Genomic DNA, 23,843 nt, shown 5'->3' with positions numbered 1-23,843 from the left:
TAAAAACACATTTTTGCAATGTGTTTTGTTTTATTTTGTTTAGCATTAAAAATAATAATAATCAACGCATAAAAACACATTTTTGCAATGTGTTTTGTTTTATTTTGTTTAGTATTTTTCCTTCATTATTGGGTGCGATGGCGGGTCCGAGAGACTCTCATGAGTCATGTCCGGGCCCCAAACACACCATCCACATTCCAGATTTGATGTTCCAATCCGTCCCCAAAAGAAACGGCACGATTGGTTTTATACTTTCGGCCAAGTTATTCACAGGTGCAGAAAAACGGAACCCTATTGCCTTTTCACTTGTCTCTTCGCGTTACCCAACAGATCAAATCGGTTGATCAAAATTCAGTTCTGATCTAATATTCTAAGAAGAGCAGCTTTGATACTCTCTTCACTTCTCATGTTATCAGGCACCTTCACCACAACATCTTGCAGCATGAGCTCGTTCATGCATGACAAGCTCGCATGGTACATCTCAAAGTCCAAGTCACGCAGCGCCGCCATTAACCTAGCTGACGGGTAGTTCACATTCTCGGACCGAACCCTAATCATGGCGTCCGAACACACTATCTTCACCTCCACCTCGAGCCCCGTAGACCCATTCACCAACGAGTTGGGCGGCCGCGTTTGATCCACCGACGTCGTGCTGCTCTGATTGTCCAAGTTGTCGACGGTCTCGGCTTTCACTTTCTTGGACTCTCTCTTCACCTGCGACTCCATCTCGTCCACCTTGCTCTTCAGCTCGATGATGTACGAAACGGCGTCGGACAGCAACGATGCCTTGTCCATTCTCGATACGTTCGGCACCACTGCTCGTAGGGCGCAGAACCGGTGGTTGAGCTTCTCCCGCCGCTGCCTCTCCGCTTCCACGTGGTCCAACGTTGTGTCTCGCCCAAGGCCCGGTTTTCGCCCTCGCTTTTTCGGCGTCCGTTTGGGAAACTCCGAATCCGAAGGTTCCGGGTTAAGGTTATTTAGATTCGAAAACGGTATGGAACCCGGACATGCTCTTCCGCACGTCTTCTTCATCACCGTTATATCCAAGGGGACTTCCTTTTTGTTTTTTTCTTCCTGAACGCCGGCGATGATGTCAAAGTCGGAGAAGGAGAAGTTTCGGTTGATGAGATTGATGGGGGATCTGGTTCCCGGTTCTTGTTGGTCCGAAACAAGGTCCGACCAGAATAAGGATTTCGTTTGCTGAACCAGGTTCCAGTTTTCTCTGATCAAATCTGAAGAACCCAGCTCGAGAACTCCGGTGGGGGTTGGGATGCAGACTAGGGTTTGAATCCCATGCATTTGTGCTTCTTTTGCTCTTTCGCAGACGTAGGATTGGAGCTCATGGCTTCCAGTCAGCCACACCAAAGATCCAGAGCTAAAAGCCTTGCCGGGAACATTAATATTAATGCTTTCACCGACGGAGAAGGATCGAGCGAACGACCTGACGAAGAACCCCTCGATGTTGGTGGTGTTGGCGTTTAAGCCCATGTTGTAGAGATAATGGTTATCTGGGTTGTTGGTGTCGTTGATGAGGGATTGGATGCCCTTGAGGATCTTCCTTCTTTCGGATAGAACTTCGTAGGGGTTGTGGTGGTGGTTGTTGGGTGATGCGTCTTTGGGGCGTTGGAAATGGCCGTCTCCCCAGGTCAGGAAGAGACAACCATTGTCCACCAGGTGGTCGTTCGAGGTTTGCCAGAAGATGGCGTATGACCACCAGTCTGGCTGGGATTGAAGAATGAATTGGAGCCTTTGTTGGAGGGATGGATGGTTTTCTTGAGGCAAGGAGACTAGGGATGAGGATGAAGAGGGGGAGATTATTAATTCTTCCATAAGTGGTGAGGCCAAAACTTTTGTGGGGAGATTGAGTCCCGAATTTAGTGGGAACTCAATTAGCACTTGGAGAGTGAAAGATGCTAGAGGAGTAGTTTAGAACAAAAGAGATTACTTGAGGGAGAGATGGGTCCTTACAAAAGTTGGGGTGGATGGGGCTTTATATATGGTCCATGGATACTCAGATTTTCTGAAACCGAGAGTGAGCAGTGTGAGAGTGTAATGTGGGGTCCAAGTTTGGTGTTGCTTGGGTTCAAATTTAAATAAATTGGTCCCGGGACCCAGGCCAAGAGAAAAACAGAAAATTAATTTAAAGATAATACATTTAGGGTGCCTTTGTTGCACCAGACTGTCTCGGATTGGACTAACTACTGGGACTAAGCTGGACTGATTTAGACTAGATTAAGCTGGACTAGCTTAGTGAAACGTTTGGTGCAGTGTTGGACTATAAAACCAGATAATAAACAAACTATAATATTATATTGTTTAATGCATATATTATAATATTTTATTTTATTTAATGTATATATTGTAATATTTTATATTATTTGATGCATACATAATAATATTTTATTATTTATTCAACCTTTTAACCTTTTTTCTCCTGGAAAACTATCACTCTGGAATCATCTCTTCTTTTCTCCTTTTGGCTCCGTCCATTTCTTCTTTTCTCCCTCATTTTCATGCACAACGCAGGTGTGAAGCTCATCGCAAATCCTTCAAAAACAAGCTCATCATCTTCACCCTCTTGCTGCCATTAAGCATATCCACCTTCCTCATCCTTTTTTCTTCTAAAATTTTTCGGATATCTCTCTTCCATCTGATACATGTGTTGGCTTCTCCGCCTACAAAGCCATCTCGGAATTTTCTGGCACGGGGTGGACTTTGAATTTCGTGGTTGGATTTGGTTGTTGTTATTTTTTTGCGTTTTTATTTGTTATTTTTTAATTTTGTGGTTGGATTTTGAGATTTAGGCAGCGAGTGAGGCTTTTGTTTCAAATATGGGGGTGGGCAAACGGTGTTGCAGAGAAGAACGCTTGCAGACGATGCAGTATGTAGACGATGCAACGGGCAAACGAAACAGATTTGAGGACGGGATTAGCAATCCCATACCTATCAGGGATCCTCGCTAAGACGACGTAGCGAAAGACTTAGTCGGTGCGAGTCCGAGATAGGTCTGGTTTGGTAATTAGGTGATTCTAAAAAAAGTTGATATAAAAAAAAGCTGGGAGCTTTTTTGTGTTTAACAAACATTCAGCTTCAGCTTTTTTTCACGGATTTGGGTAAAAAAAAAAAGTCAAAAACAAGAAGCTGCAAACCTCAGCTTTGAAAAACCGATTTTTTTTCATATCTGTTTTACATAAAAGTTTACCAAACACTATAATACTGTTTTTTTTTTCAAAAGCATTTTTACAAAAAAGTTTACCAAACACTCTACAACTTTATTTCACAGCCGCTTATTCTCACAGCATAGCAGAAGCAATTTTTTTTCAAAACACAGCAATACCAAACTAGCCCTTAGTCTCATTAACGGTAGTCCTTGTTCGCATCAAACACTGGCTAGTAATCCCAGCTAAGCCAGTTCAATCCAAGGAAGTTTAGTGAGGGCAAACAAACGGCCGCTTATTTCTTTTTTATACGAGCTCAATCTTTGCAATTAACTTTACAATTAAAATTTTATAATCCATATCTTTTAATCTTTTAATCTCTATTTGAATATTATATCTACCAAAAAAATTATTATAACTGTAGATCATTTAATCATCTAAATGTATCAAAATAAATCAACGGTTTAGATACCAAGTAGCATATTTACAGTGAACTGTTGATTTGTTCGCTACATTTGAATGACTTAATGATCTTCGATTCAAATGATTTTTTTGTAGAGAAGATCTAATAAAAATTAAGAGATTTAACAGTTTTTATTGATTATAAATTTTATTTTATTTTTTTAGAAAAAAAAAAGATCAGCTAATGGTTTTGCTACGGCACTTCACTATTTTGGGGGTCGAGAAAAACTCACAGAGATATTTCACCCTCTTCCTGACCACTATCATGTGATTTATCAGTACCAAAGATCAAATCTATAACATGCTATATAAAATTAGAACCTATAATTAGTTTTCGATCACTAAACCACTTTGTGGTCATTATCGATTATAAAATTCTAGGGGCGAAGATTTTTGCATGTGAGATAATAAAGCATTATCTTTAATTTAATATTGGTTGGAAAAATTAGGCTCATAGAAGCTATATAAAGCCTTAGGAGGGTGAAGTCACTATTGGGCAGCACTAGCACATGGAGTGAAAGGGAAAGGCATAGTGGCTGATTGGGGCCATACGCAACTTTCTGTTGTGGGGTCCCTCTCTTGCTTGAATGATGTTTAAATGCATCAATTTTTTATTTATTTATAAGATAAAACATGAAACAATGAATGGTCCTTCCCTTCATCATCAATTGATGAAACTACTTTTGACATGATACAAAGGTTTTTGGTGCGTAGTTTTTGGAAAATTCAATTATAAATGGGTTCAGATTTAGTCATCGTCGTTAACAATCATATCTAGTTCTATCAATTATACATGAATTATCACATACATACTTTAAAGGTTATGTATTAATTACTAATGCATATTCTTTTTGTGATATTTAAGCGAGAACGTACATCTAACATACAATCCGTTTATGATGTTCAGATCATATATAAAGATGTAAGATTCATTAAGTTTTGTGAAAATCTTTTGAAAAATCATGTAACTCTTAAAAGCGTGATGTTCGTCTTACGTGAAATCACAATTATCAATCACAAGAAGCTCTCCTCAATTTCAAAGTGATGTTCCAACAAACATTATATCAAATTACTTGTCTAAATATTTTAATGGTGATAAACCATTAAGACGATTAGATGGTTTATATGCAGGGATTAATAATTCAAAGCAAACATGTATAAATTCATAAGCGAATTGATAAAAGACTACATATTCCGATTAAGGCTCTTGACCTCGCTCTAGCAAAAATAAATTAATTACGCATAATCATGATTAAAAAGAAAAATATCATTAAGAAGAAAAGATAGAAAACATCCTTGAAAGAAGAATACAACTCGCCAAAGCCTAGCCAAGTTTTCCAAATTGATGTGTAAAAAACCCTAATGGCCTATTAGTGCTTATAATTAGCACCTTATTCCCAAATCTACCTAAATAAGGCATTCTTAAAAACTAGGAAACAAAATAACAAAAGGATAACTTAAAATCACAAACCTAACATAACTAGGCAATCTGCCCAGTCCGAAACACTTCACGTTTCTAGACCAGACCAGCACCAAAACTCACCCAAAAGATCTTGTTTTGAATATTAAGATGTTCTCTACAACTCTATAAAAGGGCCTAACTCCAGAAAATGTCATCTTCTTGCTAAAAACTCACAATTAAGCCCAACAAATCAATGTGCCAACACTACGCCCTGATCCTTTAATCCTTTGCCATAATCAAATACTTTGGAATAAAAATGCTGAAATTTTGATATAACCTTCTTGACAAACTTTTGAATCTACTCCAACTGGAAATTCTCTCATTATTTTTTGCATAGAATAAGGTCACATCTCCTACATTTGAAATATAAAACAAAATATCAAATCTCACCAAATTACATTAAGAATATGGTAAAATATATAATATGAAATCGACTCATCAAAAGGTAGTCAGATTGTTTATTGTGTTATTCAATACTCTTAACAGGGAGTAAAATCTTCAAAACAGTAGGATTTTTAATTGGAATTAAAATCGAAACTAGTGTGGTGTTAGTTAAGCACCATCCCACGTTCAAATTATTTTCTTTGCAATTGTTAAATTCAAAGCAGTAAGCATGAGCTCATACGCAATTGCATTTTTACATGTTCACGAAAAGGATTTCTATAGTAATGCTTTTAGGGTCCTTGTGGTGTGAAATAGGTAAATTCTAAGGAAGTCCGAACCAGAAAACTTTTTTTATGGTAGAATATAAGGTATAAAAGCTTGTTGATGGGAGGGTACGTCGGAGGAATCGGAGAAATAAGTTGGAATAGAGTACTCTGAGTCAAGTGAGTGAATATAAGTAAAATGGGTTTTTCTTCTTCTTCCACACGCTCCCACAAATTGTTGTGTCTTATCATAAGCCTAATTTGGGGAAAATCTGATTCAATATGGGGAACTTAGTTTTTGGGTGAGCAGTCTGCCCATGGTTACGGATGAGGATTCTCTTTATCGGGATCTGGAGAATCAATAAATCGTTTTCATTTATTGTACATTATACGGTTAATTTTCGTTAGGTACTATTTATTTGATTTTAAATAAAAAATTTAAAATGATTTCTGACCGCACAATGTATGATAAACGGATACAATTGATTGATCATCTGGATCTCCACAAGAGAATCCGGCTAGGATCCTAATCCCATGCTTACGGGCCATATAAGGACTTAACTTGCGTCCATGTTCACTTAACCATTTTGGTCCGTAAGGAGAGACGGATGCCAATTTTGCAAACCCTAAGAGCAATTTTTTTTTTTAACAAACAATATTATCTACACTAAGGGGGAGGAGATGAGTTTAGCTTCACAATGTGCTAGCAATCAGTGGTGAAGCCACGTGAGGGCGAGGAGTGGCGGCCGCCACTCCCCTCACCAGAAAACAAGTCTAGGAGCGGTGGTTTCGCCTTTCTGGTCCCGTCGAAAGTGCTTGTTGGTGCGGTGGTTCCGTCTGTGTTCATCCGGATCTGGGTTTGTTGCTGATATGCAGCTCTGCTGCGTTTGGTTTTATATTTTTCTCAAAAGCCAGACCAAACGACACCATTTAGTCCTAGTTAAAAAATTTCCTTTAATGCAACGACATCGTTTAGTTATAGAATTGAAAAATAAAATTAATCAGATGGCAGCAGAACAGATCCCAGCAAGCAGCCTCATTTCCCTGCTACCAGACATTAAGGCTTCAACTTCAAGCTTTTAAGCCATCCAAGCTGCAAGCAGCCAGCCTCCAGCCGCCATTCTTGGCCCCCTTTCTCTTCTTAGATGAAGTTTTTAATTTCCAAATTTATGTTAGCCTTAACCCTAATTGGTTATTTAATTTGAAATTTTGTTTATTTGACGTAGAATCATAGAGTAATTAATCAATATGGTTATTAATTATTGAATATGAATATGAAATCTTATAATTATTGATGAATAAACTTGTTATTTAAAGTAAAAATTGAATTCTTGATTATTCTCATTGATATTGATTAATTGAATTGAATTTTGTCTAATGAATAATTTATATGATATTGGTATTGATTAAGAATCTAAGACTTTTTTTTTCCATAGTATACAATTACGTAATGAAATGATACTATAAGAAACAATGCTTAAACCCTCCTCCAAATATTCCAAGTGGTCATCCTTTAAATATTTCAGGTAGTCCTCTTCGATTATTCCGGTTAGTTCCCAATAAAGTGAGGACACTGAGTTTGATGAAATATTGACTAATCTTTTTTAACCTTGTACTCTTTTAAGTTCGCCCCAACCCGCCACCAGTGCTATGGTCTAGTGATATTTCTCTTCACTTGTAAGTGAAAGGACTTAGGTTTGATTCTCGCCAAAGTCAAATTTGAACCACATTATTGCTAGCTCATTGTCAGACTTAGCCCATTCCCCTACCCCCTTAGTGTAGATAATATCGTTTGTTCGGGAAAAAAAAATTTTGCCCCTCCCCCCGACAATTCCTGGCTTCGCCACTACTAGCAATAATGTTGTTCAAATTTGCCTTTGACAAGAATCGAACCTAAGACCTCTCACTTGCAAGTGAATAGAAATATCACTAAACCGTAGTAATAAGTGATAACTCTAAGAGCGTTTTATCTTTTCGTTGTTTTTTTTTATCGATGTGGCAGGATAAGACCGAGGATTAAAATATTAGCACAATTACTGATATATCAGTCGATACATAGGATTATCATACAAAGTTTCTTTTTTGGGAAAGGGGGTTGAAACCTATTTTCTCCACCATCTGTTGCGGATTCACCCACATATCAACCTAATATATGTCGAATTGAATAAAAATTGTTGATTTATCGGCCAAAATATATAGAGCGAATAATCCGAAACTTTTTAACAAATGTAATGTTAGGGAGACTAGATTTTGTAAGCTAAATTATATGGAATTACGATTGGATTATTACTTAAGTGTTGATTAACATGCTTATTTCTCATTGGTAACACATTATTTAGTTTGCAAATTTAGTCTATAAATTTAATTTACTTGAAATTACTTTAACAACTTCACCCGATAGCGTGGATACGTTATAAATAGATTAAATTGTAGCAATGGTCCATCAACTTTAATTAAATTAGAGCAATGGTCCCTTAACTAAAAATATATTACCATTAGTCCACTCCCTAAACTTATCAAAATGTGTAGTTATGGTCATTTTCGTCAACTTCGTTAGAATTTTGTCAAAATGAGTTATGTTAGAATGACCATTGATAAAATTGGGGTCCCTCAACTCATCAAAACGTATAGCTATGGTCATTTTCGCCAACTTCGTCAGAATTTTATCAAGATGAGTTATGTTGGAAAGATCATTGCTACAATTGGGTTAAGGTTGAGGGATCATTGCTCAAATTGGGTTAAAGTTGATAGATCATTTCTCTAGTTGGATTAAAGTTGAGGGACCAATGGTAATTGATTTTTAGTTGAGGGACCTAACTACACATTTTAATGAGTTGAGAGACTAATAGTAATGAATGTTTAGTTGAAAAACTATTGCTCCAATTGAGTTAAAATTAAGAAATCATTACTAGTAAAGATTAAATCATGGCCCTTACATCCCTCTTGCTTTCTCTCTGTTGGTTTCTATCAGCCTCCGTGGCTCTCTCCTTGTAATTTGGCTTTTGTCGTGGTTTTATGAAAGTCCAGTTTCCTCAACAAAAAATAATAATAATAAACTTACTTTAAATTTTACTTTTATGGGAAAATTAGGTTCAAATCATTCTTTTTGTTACTCCATTGATTAAAATCCTATTCATTTTCAATTTTTGATCAAGGTCCTTGGGTATTAATAACATGATTAATTATTTGAATAATAAAATATTTTTATTTTTAAATATATTCCTTTAATGTTAAAAATGTTACAATTAGTATATTTATATTTATGGCTAAATTTTTTTATCATATATTTTTATTTTTAGTTTGTACCTAATTTTAATTTGCAAATATTTTTTAATTTGTACCAATTTTCTTTTCATTTCTAATTTGTACCCATATATTAGTTTCTTTGTGACAGCCCGTCCCTGATTTTAAGAGTTTTTAAAGTTTTAGTAAAGGATTTTACAAAAATGCACTTTGAGGTACGCACATTATTCGAGGTTAATCGTCGTGTTGTGTCATCTAAGATTTATTTTCTTGACATATCCTCGTAGTACTCGTCGCTACGGAAGTGTGGGCGTAGACGGTTCGTGATTTGGAGTTATAACGAAAAAGATTTTAAAGTTTGAAGTTTGTGCATTTTATGAATTTTATTATAAAAATTTGGTGTGCCATTTGGATGACCCAGATTAAAGGAAATCTGAAATGGATGGCTCGGATGTAAGGGAAAGAATAAAAATAAAAAGATGAAAGAAGATTTTGTATGTGTATGTATGTGTGCGTGACTGGTGAAGAAGTAAGGAGCGGGTTGGGCAAAACTGCCTAACCAAAGAAGAGGTAGGAGCTCCGGGACAGACTAGGGAGAGAGACTGGCGAATGGGGAGAAGAGAGAGAGGAGACCGGCCAATCGGAGCAGAGAAAAGAGGAAAGGAGAGAGGGCGAGAAGCGGAGGAGAGAAGGAAGAAAATAGGTCTTCACCTGTGACCCGTTTCGACCCGCGGCACCCACACCCAAATTTCAACATTTTTCACCCATTTTTCCGATGCATTGAGCCAAACAACCACCCCCAATCATCTTATATGCCTTCCCTCTATCATTTCCATATCAAATTTGAGGAGATTAGGTGTGAGTTTGGATGAAAATACCCACGGGTGCCGCGAGCTTCATGTTCAAAATTCTCCTATGTTTGAAGCAAATTCTTCCAATTTCCACCACCCATAGCTTCCTCTTGAGGCCTAGAACAAAGCCCAAGCATTGGTTGGGACGGCAGAGTTGATTTGAGGACGAATTGGAACTCACCCATTTCTAGGGTTTCGTACGGTTTTGGAAAAATTTGAGCTTTTCCAGGACAAATTGGCCTTGGCCTCAGGTATAAAGTTTACTCTACTCATTGAGATATTCCTTTTTGTAAATTTTGGTAATTTTTGGAGATAGTTGGATTTTCCGGCGAGCCGGGGCGGCCGACCGCCACCCGCGGTGGCTCGTGCGGCGGCGCGTGGCCAGTGGCCCGCCAATGTCATTATTAGCATGTGTTTAATGTTCTAGGTTCATTTTTGATAATTGACTGAGGTAAATTGAGTAATTGAACCTAAATTCGTTACGATTCGTGGTTAGGCCAAAAGGTGAATCGACGATCCAACCGTCGGATCGTCACCAAAATTTGATACGTAGTATTACGTAATATTTAAGGATTATAGGAACTTACGTATCGGGAATCCGATTTACGGATCTTTCGGAATTGGAGTTGTAAGTTCATAATATAGAATGTTAACCGTTACTTAGTTTTGGCAATTGACGGAGATCTGACCGTTGGATGGTAATGAAATTTTAGGATGTTGTCCTAGAGGTATATTCTAGATCTCTGGAAGTTTCAAATTGGAAATCTGAATTGCAGATCTTCCGGATCGATCTACGTAGTGACGTGTTTTATATAAGTTATATTATATCGATATGATTTCTGAGGCATGTCTTGATGATTATTATAGGCACCGATCGTCATGACGCCTTGATGTGTTGTGCTAGGGAGTTGTAGGGCGAACTCCAGGTGAGTCGGCAGTTTTGTTTTCCGTATATATATCTATATAAATGAGATTTCTTCCCAGAAGATCAATTTAAGTGAAATGCGATATGAAATGCCATGCAAAATATATGCCTATTTATTTATGCATTAGTTGCATACATGCATGATTGGTGTTGCGGACGCACAGGTAAGTGTCAGGTAAGTTCATAAATTTAATTATGTAATTGTTAAGTTGATATGATGGAAAGCTCATAAACCTGCACTAGGGTGATTGTGATTTGGTAGAGATGATTCAGGCCTATACATATATAGTCACCCCCGCACTATACGCTCACAATTGGATCCAATTTAGGTGCCCAGTCGTACAGACCATTAGAGGTGGTTCCAATTCGTAGGTGACTAGTGATTCAGGGGAGGATAGTGTGAGTATAACTATATTCACCCAGTCATACAGACCTTTCCAAGGGTTCCGACTCGTGTGCAGTGTAGTGCCGTACAGGTCACTTGTGATGACTCCGGCTAGATTGATTGATGAGAGTGATTATGAGCTATAGTTCAGCCGTACAGGCCACTATAGATGGATCCGGTTGACATATTATTTTTCATGAGCTATTTATATGTTTTGTTGAGATATTTTGGCATGGCATATAATTCACATACCACTACTTCTAAGCTTGGTTTTGAGATAAGTATACGTATTACATATTTCTGGGACAGTATACGGGTTTTACAGTAAGGGGTTAGCGTTTTGATAATGAGATGATTTTCGCAAAGCTTTGTTTTACTGACCCACTCAACTTTGTTTTGCGCCCTTCCAGGTTCAAGATAGCAGAGCTTTGGTGGCCACGAGGAATCCAATGGTGCTCTGACAGAATTCACAAAAGTAGGACTCACCCTCGGGTGTTACATCTTAGTAATTGTATCTTTAAAGCTTCCGAACTGTGTAAATGGTTACGTCACTCTCACGTGACGGCCAGCATGCCCTCCTTCGGGACGGGGTGTGTCATTCTTTTTGTGCCCATATTATTTAAAGTTTTATTTGTGTTTGTACCCATGTGTATACTGTCACGTGACATTGTATATTTAATCAATGATAGAAAAATTACATATGGTATATTTATGTTTTATGCCTAAATTTTGTATCATATATTTATATTTTTAGTTTGTACCCACTTTTAATTTGCAACATTTTTTTTTAATTTGTAGTATTTTCTTTTTAGTTTTATTTTGTACCCATGTATTAATTTCTTTTAGCGCCTATATTTTTTAAAATTCATTTGTATTCATAATTTTTAATCTTTTATCCGTACCCTAATTTATTTCTAATGTACCAATTCTTCTTTATTAATGTACCAATTTGTTATATGTGAAATGTATCAATTTTTTTTTTGTAAAATGTATCAATTTTTTTAACACTATGGATACATTCTTTTGCCATTTATTATTTCTTATTTTTACATAGTTTTTATCCATTTATTCAATAAAAATATTTGAATTTTTTTTATTATAACCGTTTCTAATAGTATTATAATGAGAGATTTTAAATTTATAGGATTATAAATCTCATAAAATATCAAACAATAAATGTCAAAACTATAAAAATACAAATATTAATAGTAATATAATAAGATGTACAAAGTCAAGGGACCTTGATCAAACTTTGAATACTATTAAAGTTTTAATCAAAGAATGTTAAGGATTAGGAACCGCATTCAAAATATCCCTACTTTTATTATCTAAGACAAACAATCGGTCTAATCAGACATGTGTTGATGTGATATTTTCTTATTTGTATCGTTGCATCAATAGTTTTGTGGTCCCTCCAGGTCCACCTCATTGGTCCTACCACTCCTTATTTACAAAAGCGAAAAGAACCAAACCAGGAGGATCCGGATTCTCTTTACGATGATCATGTAGATTCTTAAATCATGTCTGTTCATTATATATGATTAATTTTCGTTAGAAACTATTTATATTTAACTTAAAATAAAAATATTTAAAATAATTGAACAATTAAGATCCGAAGAGGATCCTCATTCAGAACCAAATATTGCACGTTTTTACTTTTACAAGCCATGAACAAGCATCAACATTGTTCTTTCTGAGAAATATAAAAAAGACAATATCATTAGATTCATTTTAAATATAATTTTCATCAGCAAATAATAGTCCATATGGATTTGGATCCTCTCTTAAGCAAGAGAGACGGATCCCCCTTATTCAAACACATAGGCCGTTGGATTTTGATCTAACGACTCCAAACAGGGGGTTCTTCTAAAAATTATAATAGTTGTAGCCGTAGCCGTTAGATCAAAATCCAATGGTCCGTGTATTTGGGTCAAGAGGCTCCGTCTCCTTTACTCAGGAGAAGATCCAAATCCAGTCCATATATATATATATATATATGTGTATAAATTAACATGTTATCTATCTCTTATCTAGCTACCTTTTTCTTCATTAAAAACGATAGGAGTGTGTATTACCTAATAATGGGTGTTAAACTTTTTTATTTTTCATACAACAATATTCTTTTATAAGAAGACGAAAAAGGCATCGGTGCCAAATCATATTAGAGAGCGACGACTAATTTTGAAATTGGTGTTAAGTAGCATGTTGAATCATTCAAAATTTGACATGAAACTAGTCATGCATACTGACTTCCTAGTTACTGGTGTAGAGAAATACTATTATACTATAGTATTAGTGGCATCCCACATCTAAACACTCAGAAAATCATATAGTTTACTCGAGTTTTTACTTTCACCCTTGTTGTTTCGTTTGTTGCATTTTTGCCCTTGTAGTTTCATGTTGTTGCATTTTTGCCCTTGTTGTTTCATTTTGTTAGCATTTGTTAGTCTAATCTGTCAAATAAGGCAAACTTTCTTCTAATAATTTGAGTTTTTCATATGAGAAGATGTGCAAAAAATCAACTAATTAAGTTGATGTATTGGACTAGGACTAGAAACAAAACGATGCTATAAAGACAGAGAGAGAGAAACAGCTACTGTTTGATTTTTCTTAGGTTTGATATGCATATGCTTTAGGAATTATGAGCATCTGTTGATTTATACATATTCTACATGATCTGTAGGTTTATTTCTAGTTTATTTGGTTGGTTAAATTTTCTTTAACTCTACAAATTTTTGGTAATGGAATTCTTGGTAGTGACTTGTTCATGCAGTAACTAAATCCTTTTATTGCTTACAAATAAGCGTTCCAGTTATGTAAATCGAGCTGTATATTTCTGAGTCAAACGTTTTGTGACATAATATTTACCTATTATATGGTCCATCTGTGGACAGCTAAGCAAACTGTTTAAAGCTTAAGCTCGATGGCTTAAACCCACAAATAAAAACGGCAAAACACGGGGATATCATCATTCACCTACTGTGGGTGAACAACGAATTGCATGCTGGTGGGATCCGTAAAGCATCAACATTGTGTGCGCTAGGTTTTTGCACGTTGCCTTTCTTCGTTTTTTTATTTTTAATATTTGCCACCCTTGTTTTCTAACCTAGTTAGGTTTCAACCCACATCGTACGCTACCACAAAAAATAATAACAATCATCGCATAAGAAGCACATTTTTACAGTGTTTTTTGTTTTGTTTTGTTTTGTTTAGTATTTTTTCTTCGTTAGTGGGTGCGATGGCGGGTCCGAGAGATTCTCGTGTCCCAGGGCCCCAAACACCATATCAGATTCCAGATTGGATATTCCATTTCGTCCACAAACAAACGGCACGAGTGGTTTACTTTTGGCCAAGTTATTCACAGGTGCAGAAAAACGGAACCCCACTTCCTTTTTCACTTGTCTCTTCACCTCACCAAGGACCCAAGTAGTCAGTCCACTCACTCTCTTTACAAACGTGCATAAATATCTGTTCCTCCCACACATGGAGTCCTTGCTTCACCCAAATTATACGGATTGTTCCACTGTCTTTGTCCTAAAACCACCTATGTGCCACGTACATGGGGAACACAAACAACTATTAGTGTAATGACTTCCAGAATTCAAATCTCTATTTTTATGTCGTCATTTAGTCATTAAATTAGCAGTAATACATCGAATCAAGAACATTTATCGCTGCATCTAACGTTGAATGTTGAACGTTGAACTTTCTCTTCACGTAAAAGCAAAAGTACTTGTAACGGGTGAGAGAGAGTTTTTTTTTAAAGGTGAAATAGTAGAAAGATAGCGTTTTACTTACGGAATTCGTCACATGATTCACAATATATGTTGTGTTTATAATCTAAAACATTCTTTACAATTCTAGAAGCAGTTTGAAAAAAACTTTTTGAAGGAAAAGAACAAATCGTTATTGATATTTAATTATCTCCTTAATTACATATTTTACATAACAAAAAATCAACAAGGAACATAATTATTTTAATAGAAAGAGAAATAAATATCCAGTTTAAACAATATTTAAAATTAAAAGGTACCCAACTGATCAAATCGGTTTATCAAACTTCAGTTCTGATCTAATATTTTAAGAAGAGCAGCTTTGATACTCTCTTCACTTCTCATGTTGTTAGGCACCTTCACCACAACATCTTGCAGCATGAGCTCGTTCATGCACGACAAGCTCGCATGGTGGATCTCAAACTCCAAGTCACGCAGTGCCGCCATTAACCTAGCTGATGGGTAGTTCACATTCGCGGACTGAACCCTAATCATGGCGTCCGAACCTACTATCTTCACCTCCGTCTCGAACCCCGCAGACCCACTCGCCGACGAGTTGGGCGGCCGCGTTTGCTCCACCGACGTCGTGGTGCTCTGATTGTCCAAGTTGTCGCCGGTCTCGACTTTCACTTTCTTGGACTCTCTCTGCACCTGCGACTCCAGCTCGTCCACCTTGCTTTTCAGCTCGTTGATGTACGAAACGGCATCGGACAGCAGCGACGCCTTGTCCATTCTCGACACGTTCGGCACCACCGCTCGCAGGGCGTAGAACCGGTGGTTGAGCTTCTCCCGCCGCTGCCTCTCCGCTTCCACATGGTTCAACGGTGTGTCTCTCCCCAGCCCCGGTTTTCGCCCTCGCTTTTTCAGCGTCCGTTTCGGAAACTCCGAATCCGAATGTTCCGGGTTAAGGCTATTCAAATTCGACAACTGGACAAGATCCGGACATGCTATTCCGCACTTCTTCTTCATCGCCGTTATGTCCAAGGCAACTTCCTTTTTGTCGTCTTCTTCCCCTACGCCGGCGATGATGCCAATGTCGGCGAAGGAGAAGTTTCGGTTGATTAAATCGATGGGGGATCTGGTTCCAGGGTCGAGTTGGCCCCAAACGACATCCGAGCCGAATAAGGATTCGGTTTGCTGAACCAGGTTCCCATTTTCTCGGATCAAATCTGAAGAGCCCAGCTCGAGAACTCCGGTGGGGGTTGGGATGCAGACTAGGGTTTGAATCCCATGCATTTGTGCTTCTTTTGCTCTTTCGCAGTTGTAGAATTGAAGCTCATGGCTTCCAGTCAGCCACACCAAAGATCCAGAGCTAAAAGCTTTGCCGGGAACATTAGTACTAATGCTTTCACCGACGGAGAAGGATCGAGCCAACGACGTGACGTAGAACCATTCCACGTTGGTGACGTCGGCGTTTAAACCCATGTTGTCGAGGATCAAGTCTTGATGATGGTTATCTGGATTGTTGGTGTCGTTGATGAGGGACTGGATGCCCTTGAGGATCTTCCTTCTTTCGGATAGACCTCCGTAGGGGTTGTGGTGATGGTTGTTGGGTGATGCGTCTTTGGGGCCTTGGAAATGGCCGTCTCCCCAGGTCAGAAAGAGACGACCATTGTCCACCTGGTGGTCGTTCGAGGTTTGCCAGAAGATGGCGTATGACCACCAGTCTGGCTGGGATTGAAGAATGAATTGGAGCCTTTGTTGGAGGGATGGATGGTTTTCTTGAGGCAAGGAGACTAGGGATGAGGATGAAGAGGGGGAGATTATTAATTCTTCCATAAGTGGTGAGGCCAGAACTTTTGTTGGGAGATTGAGTTCCTAATTTAGTGGACACAAATCAATTAATACTTGCGGAGTGAAAGATGGTAGACGAGTCGTTTAGCACAAAAAAAGAAAGAATGCTAGAGTGAGAGAGGTCCTTACAAAAAAAGGTTGGGCTGGATGGGGTTTATATGGATACTCATATTTTATGAGAGAGTGTGAGTATCCAGATTTTATGAGGGAGTGTGAGTGGGAGATGGATTGTTTGCCTTTCTATTTCTATATACTTCTCATCTTCTTTTGTTTGTGTAGTTACGGTTAAATCATATTAATATTTTATATTAATTTTTTTATAAAAATAATAAAACAAAAAGTAATAGGAATATAAAATGTTGATATAGTTTAAACGTGATCACATTAAACAGAAAAGAATGGGAAGAGTATGGAAATGAGGGGGGTAAACAATCAACCTCCGTGTGAGGGAGCAGTAGTGTCTCATGTGGGGTCCATGTTTGCTGTTGCTAGGGTTCAAATTTAATTAAATTGGTCCAGTGACTACAGGCCAAGAGAGAAATAGAAAATTAAAATAATACTTGTATTTTTTTTACATAAGTTTATATTATAAAAAATTAATAATCAAAACTTTTTAATTTCTTAATCTGCATTGGAAATCATCCATACAAAAAATTTAACTGATTGTAAATTGCTTAGTTATTTAAGTGCGTTAAAATAAATTAACAGTGTAGATACCAAATAACATATTCATTATAAACGATTTATTTGTTTAATATATTTAGATGATTAAATGATATCAAATTTTTATATTTTTTTAAAAGACGATGTTCAAATGAAAATAAAAAATGTTTCAATCGATTATAAAATTTAAGAATGAAGATATGATATTTAAATGGGAGGAATGCAAACATTATTTTTAATTCAATATTTGGTTGGAAAAATTAAACTCATAGAAGCTATAATAAGCCTAGGAGGGTGAAGTCACCATCGGGCACCACTAGGCTCTAGCACGTGGAATGAAAGGGAAAGGCTTAGTGGCTGATTGGGGCCCACACACTACGGTCCCTTGTAGGGTCTCCTCTTGCATGAATGAATAAATTATTAATGACATGTTATAAATACATCAATTTTTATTTATTAGATAAAACAAGAAACAATTAATTTTCTTATCCCTTCATCCTCGATGGAGGCAACTACTTTTGACATGATACAAAAGTTTTTGGCACGCAGTATGTACGAGCAAATAGTTTTAATAACTTGAGCACCAATTTTCAACTTTTTACGTCTTGTTTTCCCAAGAGTTTGAGATGAAAAACTTAAAAAATCACTTAATTTTAAATATCTAAATAAAATTTAAATTTTGAAAAGATTGCTAAGTAATTTTCAACTGAAGTAAAAAGTAATTGACTTATTATTATAAAATATTTACAACCCGTGTCACAATATTGAAAATAAATAAATAAATATTATTACTCTCTTTAATTGTAATGAACAAATAATTATTGCATATATTATTACCCTATATATATATATATATGCGTTAAAAAATATATAGTGTCACAACCCGTCCTGGGATTTTATTTATCGAGGACGTGAAATGACAGGATTGCCCGTAGCGGTTACTAAGGTATGTGTGTGTGACATATTATTGGACTAAATACATATATTCCTAAACTTTTGGAAAAATAATTTAAGTTGGATTAAAGTTGGTATGTATGTTTTGTGTGGTTAGGGATTTTAAGAATTTGGATTGTGACTTGTTTTTGGGTGGACCACACACACACACACACGGGACAACCCTCTCCTTCCCCGTGCTCTCTCTCTCTCCTCTCCGTTTCAGTCTCTCTCTCCCTCTCGAAATTGTACGGATAAAGTACCAAACCCTCGAACCTTCACGGATCGACGCCAAAAAGGTAAGATTCTTCATCATTTCAACCTCTTGAGTCGTTTGGTACTAGTTTTAGAACGGAAAACCTTAGAAATCACGTTGAAAACCCGAGGTCTGATTTGAGTACTGTTCATGCATTCGTGATGTGTTGATTTTCAAGGAATTCTAAGCTTATAGTGAGCTTAGTGAGGTCTTAAGGAAGCTCGGAGTGCTTAGTTTGAAGGTTTTGGACGTCCGGATCGTTGAGTTCGAAGTTGGCCGGTTTTCTTGGAATTTCTCTTGTGAGATTTCATAGTTTTTAGAGCCTTAAAGTAGTGTAACGTGATTCTACATGCTTAGGGCTTCATTTTGATATAAAATACGTGAAAAATGGTTGAGAAATGACAGAGAACAAGGAGATTGAAAAATCTCCAGTTTTCCGGCGACCGGCGAACCAGTCCAGTGACTGGAGGTTAGGGGTGATGCGCGTGGGGGCGCGTGCGGCCTCAGAATTTTTTTCTAAAAATATGCCGACGTTCGTGACGTCGAGTAGGTCACTGTGGTATATTCATATACCCAAATTGAGCACCGTATGAGAAGTTATTACGAATTGTCGGTTATGTGCTTTAAACAACGTTGTTTTAGTTATTTCGCATATAGGTGATACCTATCCCAAGGACGAGCGCATCCAGGGACGTCACGGGGGTTACTACCCTTCGACTTATCAGTGAGTGGACAGTTATTTTCTGTATTTACCTATATACTATTGATTTTCCCAGAAATTGAATTTATATGAAGGTATGTTTCAAAATGCCATGCATGCATATTGTGAATTATATGAATTGATAATTGATGCATATATATATATATATATATGTGAATTGGTGTTGTGGACACACATGTGAGTATCAGGTGAGTTTTATGTTATTCATGTGAATCACTGATGATGTGAATTGTGTTGAGAGCTCATAACCTGCACCCCTGGTGTTAGTGCTTATAATATTCACCGCACCACACGCTCACCTTGGATCCAAGTAGGTGCATGTCGTACAGACCATGAGAGGGTTCCGACATGCTAGTCGTATAGATCACTAAAGGTGGTTCCGACTGGTAGGTGACCTTAGATTATGCGCACAGATGATTGATAAGAGAAGCACTAGAGCGTATTATTTCACCATTCTTGTCGTACAGACTACTTCAGGTAGTTCCGACTTATGTGCAGAGTAGCGCTGTACAGGTCACCGTGGTGACTCCGGCTGGGTTGGATATTGAGCTATAGAATTAACCGTACAGGACCAACTGCAGGGTCTCCGGTTGATTCATTATGTCACCTATTATATTGATGCATCCATATTCTGTCATTGACATTTATAGCATGGCATGCTTGCTGGATTTTGATAAAGATTAATGTTTTGAGAGATTTGAACAAATATTATGCTATTATGTTATTTTTTGGGAAAGTATACAGGTTTTACAGTGAGGGGTTAGAAATGTTTTAAATGAAATGTTTTGGAAAACTTTGGTTTTACTGACCCACTCAATTTTGTTTTGCGCCCCTCCAGGTTCTAGTTAGCAGTTGGTGGCTCACGAGGTTTTCTTCGGCGTTTTGACAGACTTCCTGCATGTAGGACTCACCTGCGGGTGTTGTAATTTAATTATAGTTCTACTTGACTGCACCTAGTATTTCTGCTATGAAATTGTGTACTGCACACTTAAACTCACTCTAGCATGCTAGTTGGATATTATTGCTAGTAGTTGGTTTTTATTCCTTCGTATTTCTCATATCTTTTGCTTCCGCATCGCACTTTTGGTTACGTCACGCTCACGTGACGGCCAGCACGCCTTGATTCTAGGATCGGGGTATGTCATATAGTACCACATATTGTACTAATTTATTTACATATATGCAATGAGCAAATAAAGTATATTTTGTAAGTAAATTAATTTTGTAATATAATTTTCGTGACTTATTTAAGCATGTATTATTATGTATGTTAGGTATGTTTTATTGTTATTATATATAATGCAATGAATTTATAACATTTTTTTGTAAAATCATTAATCTACATAATTAATAAATTTGTTGATGTGGAATCTAGTCATTGGATTTTATTCGAGTAAAAAAACTTAGGTCGGGTAATATGTGGAGAAATTTAAGTTTCATGGGCTAAAGTCATACTTTCAATACAAGTACGTTGCAATTTAGAGAGTATAATACTCTCAATATGTTGTGGTAAATTTCAAGCCTAACATATGGATCATAAATTGGGTGACTAAGAACATGCGTGGCTGCTACCATGAAGGAAATTGAAGTTTCACACTAAAACTAATTGACAAAATAAAAAATAATCCAACTGTTTATTGTGTGATTTAATACTCTTGAGAGAGAGTAAAATCTTCAAGACGGTGGAATTTTTTATTGGAGTTAAAAACGAAACTAGTGTGGTGTTAGTTAAGCGCCATCCCGTGTTCAAGTTATTTTCCTTGCAATAGTTAAACTCAAAGCAATAAGCTTGAACTCATACATATTTGCATTTTTTCATGTTCACGAAAAGGATTTATATAGCAATGGTTAAACTCAAACCAGTAAACTTGAACTCATACGTATTTACATTTTTTCATTTTCACAAAAAAGATTTATATAGTAATGCTTTTAGGGTCCATTTGGTGTTGTATCCAACCCTGATGTGATGCCAATTTGCAAACCCTAAGAGCATTTTATCTTTTCGTTGTTTTTTTGCCGTGGTGACAATACCAATGATTGAAATATTATAGCACAACTGCATATATTGTTGGAAGTTTTGAGACTCTTGTCTCACCTTGGGAAAAACAAGATTCTCAAAGGCCTTTATATAGATTTAGTACTTTAGTCTAGTAATTAGAATATGGGCCATTTGGAAATGGATTGAAGCTTGGGCCTTATGGTTGTGTGGATTAGGCTTGTATAATATAGCTTAAATACAATTAATATTAATTAATCAAAACAAGGGCCTTGGACCTTGGGGCACTTGGGGCCTTGGAATTTAAAATTAATCTGATTCATTAATTTTAATTTTCGGATTAAGTTTTTAATTAATTTATTATTAATTAAAAACGTTTTGATTAAAAGACACAACTCTTAGAAAAGAGTTGTGAACCTTCAAATACACTGAACTGCTATTTGAAAGGGGTGTGAAACAGCCTATATATCTGCAATCCATGGTATCCAAATGAATCATCTTCTCTTCTTCCTTTTCTTCCGTACAAACTTTCCAGATAGAGTAAACACATAAAGCAATTCGCTAGAATTCTATAATCCAGTGCGGGTTATAGGATTAGGTAGTTGTATCCTGGTCGAGCAGACGTTATAGAACCACAAGCACAAGAGTGGGACGGAATTACTGTTCGAAGGACATAGCTTTTACACTAGCCTCTACCTTCTGTAATCAAGTTAGTACCGTTGACATTATTATATTAATTTCTGTATTTATTGTATACTTTTCATTCTGTATAGCAAGTACCTTTTGTGAAATAAAAATTGTGAATTTCAAGTTTTGTTACAACTTCACCCCCCCCCCCCACTTGAATAAGTTTTGGATCAAAAAGTAGAGATAAAACCATTGAAATACAATATAAAATGTACTCATTTGAAAATTTTCTTAACTAAGTACCAGTTTGGTACTGTTGAAACTTTAAGAAAAAACGGGTATAAAAAAGCTATGTGTGAACACGTAAATTCCTGAAACAAGAACAACGTGTACAAAGAAAGATTTTGGTGTTAATGGATTTGTAGGGTTACAATCTCTTTATAACTTGATCATCTGATTCGATCTCCGTAAGGTGTTGATTTGTGGATATTTTGTTGTTCCAATGGTTGTTGAGGCTTGATCTTGGATGAACTGTTGGAAGTTTCTTCAAGGGCCTTCAGAGCTTGATCTTGAAGGTTGAGGGAAGTTCATTCAAGGACTTTTGTGCTTGATCTTGAAGGTTTGAGGATGAACATATCTTCAAGGGTTTTTGGGCTTGATCTTGAAGAACGGGGATGAACAGATCTTCAAGGGCTTTTGGGCTTGATCTTGAAGAATGGATGTGTGGATTTGTTTATGTTGTTGATCCAAAAGGCCGTTGAGGCTTGATCTTAGGATGAACGGATGATGAACGATGAACACTTTCTTCAAGGGCTGTCGAGGCTTGATCTTGAATTGGTGGAAGTTCTTCAAAGGTCGTTGGGGCTTGATCTTGAAGGAGGATTTGACGAAGAACGAAGAGAGCTTTCTTAATCATTCAGGATTTGCTTGAGAGCTTTAGAGTTTCAAAGCTTCAAGGTATTTGTGTGATGTGAATTAGTGTTTTTTTTTAGGATCCTTGATACCTTGATGGAAAAGCCTATTTATAGGCTTTGAGAATGAATCACCACCACAAAATTTTCCCACTTAAGCACCATTACCTAATTTTCCCACTTAATGCAATATTGAAATTGAAGTGATCTAATATATGGCCTATTTCCCACTTAATACCATTTTAAACTTGAAGTGGTCTAACTTATGGCCTAATTTTCTCACTTGATACAATTTTAAACTTGAAGTATGCTTGCTTTGTCATTGCCCAAATGAGAAAAACTTGTTTTGATCCGTAATGGATTGAAATGTGCTTACCTTGTCATTGCCCAAAATGAGAAGAAAAACTTGTTTTCATCCATAATGGATTGAAGTGTGCTTGCCTTGTCATTGCCCAAAAATGAGAAGAAAAACGTGTTTAATCTTCCAAGGGTATTTCTTCCAATTTGTTGAGTCAAATGCCATGTGTACAATTGTGTGACATGTGGCGCATCCCATGTATGCCGTGACACGTTGAAACTTTAATGCATTGGTGAAGATTTATTTACCGAAATTTCGTTGTCTACAAATACCCCCACTTCAAGGCGCGTCATATACATGTGTTTATCACGTGTAGAAGATGCATTTTGAAGTCCCTTAATGTAGATGTCGATTGAAAAGTCGTCCAGGCTTGATCTTGAATTAGGTTAGAAGTTTCTTCAAGGGCATTCGCGGCTTGATCTTGAATTCGGTTGGAAGATTTTCTAGTTTCCTCAAATTGTTGATTTTCTACAGGCTTAATCTTGAACTGGGCTGGAGGGTTTTCTAATTTCCTCCAAGGGTCTGAATTTACTTTCCACAAACTTAGTCTTAAACTGGATTTGATTCAAGGGTGGTGGACACTTGATCTTGAATCGGACTTGTGATTTCTTCAAGGGCTATTGGTGGCTTGATCTTGAAGGATTTGATTCAAGGGTGGTGGACACTTGATCTTAAATC

The 23,843-nt window shown here is 36.9% G+C and overlaps 1 protein-coding gene across 1 annotated transcript; it reads right to left on the bottom strand.

Annotated features, from left to right (window-relative positions):
- Positions 1-16,889, bottom strand: LOC126619594 (transcription factor MYC2-like). Its single transcript, XM_050288007.1, has 2 exons — positions 15,264-16,889; positions 1-420 (listed from the first exon to the last, which is right to left on the bottom strand). Exons 1-2 carry the CDS (start codon positions 16,683-16,685, stop codon positions 352-354), a joined length of 1,491 nt encoding a protein of 496 aa, XP_050143964.1. The 5' UTR covers positions 16,686-16,889; the 3' UTR covers positions 1-351.
- Between the last annotated feature and the right edge of the window lie 6,954 nt (positions 16,890-23,843).

This window comes from Malus sylvestris, chromosome 1, assembly GCF_916048215.2.
Source record: "Malus sylvestris chromosome 1, drMalSylv7.2, whole genome shotgun sequence".
Lineage (NCBI taxonomy): Eukaryota > Viridiplantae > Streptophyta > Magnoliopsida > Rosales > Rosaceae > Malus > Malus sylvestris.
This window is presented reverse-complemented; position numbering and strand designations above follow the sequence as displayed.

Bases quoted from the DNA above. Each gene is read 5' to 3' on its own strand.
- LOC126619594 (XM_050288007.1), bottom strand. From the start codon at position 16,685: ATGGAAGAATTAATAATCTCCCCCTCTTCATCCTCATCCCTAGTCTCC. The intron at 421-15,263 runs GTGCCTAACAAC...GTTGTGGTGAAG, and splicing joins TGCAAGATGTTGTGGTGAAG to GTGCCTGATAACATGAGAAG.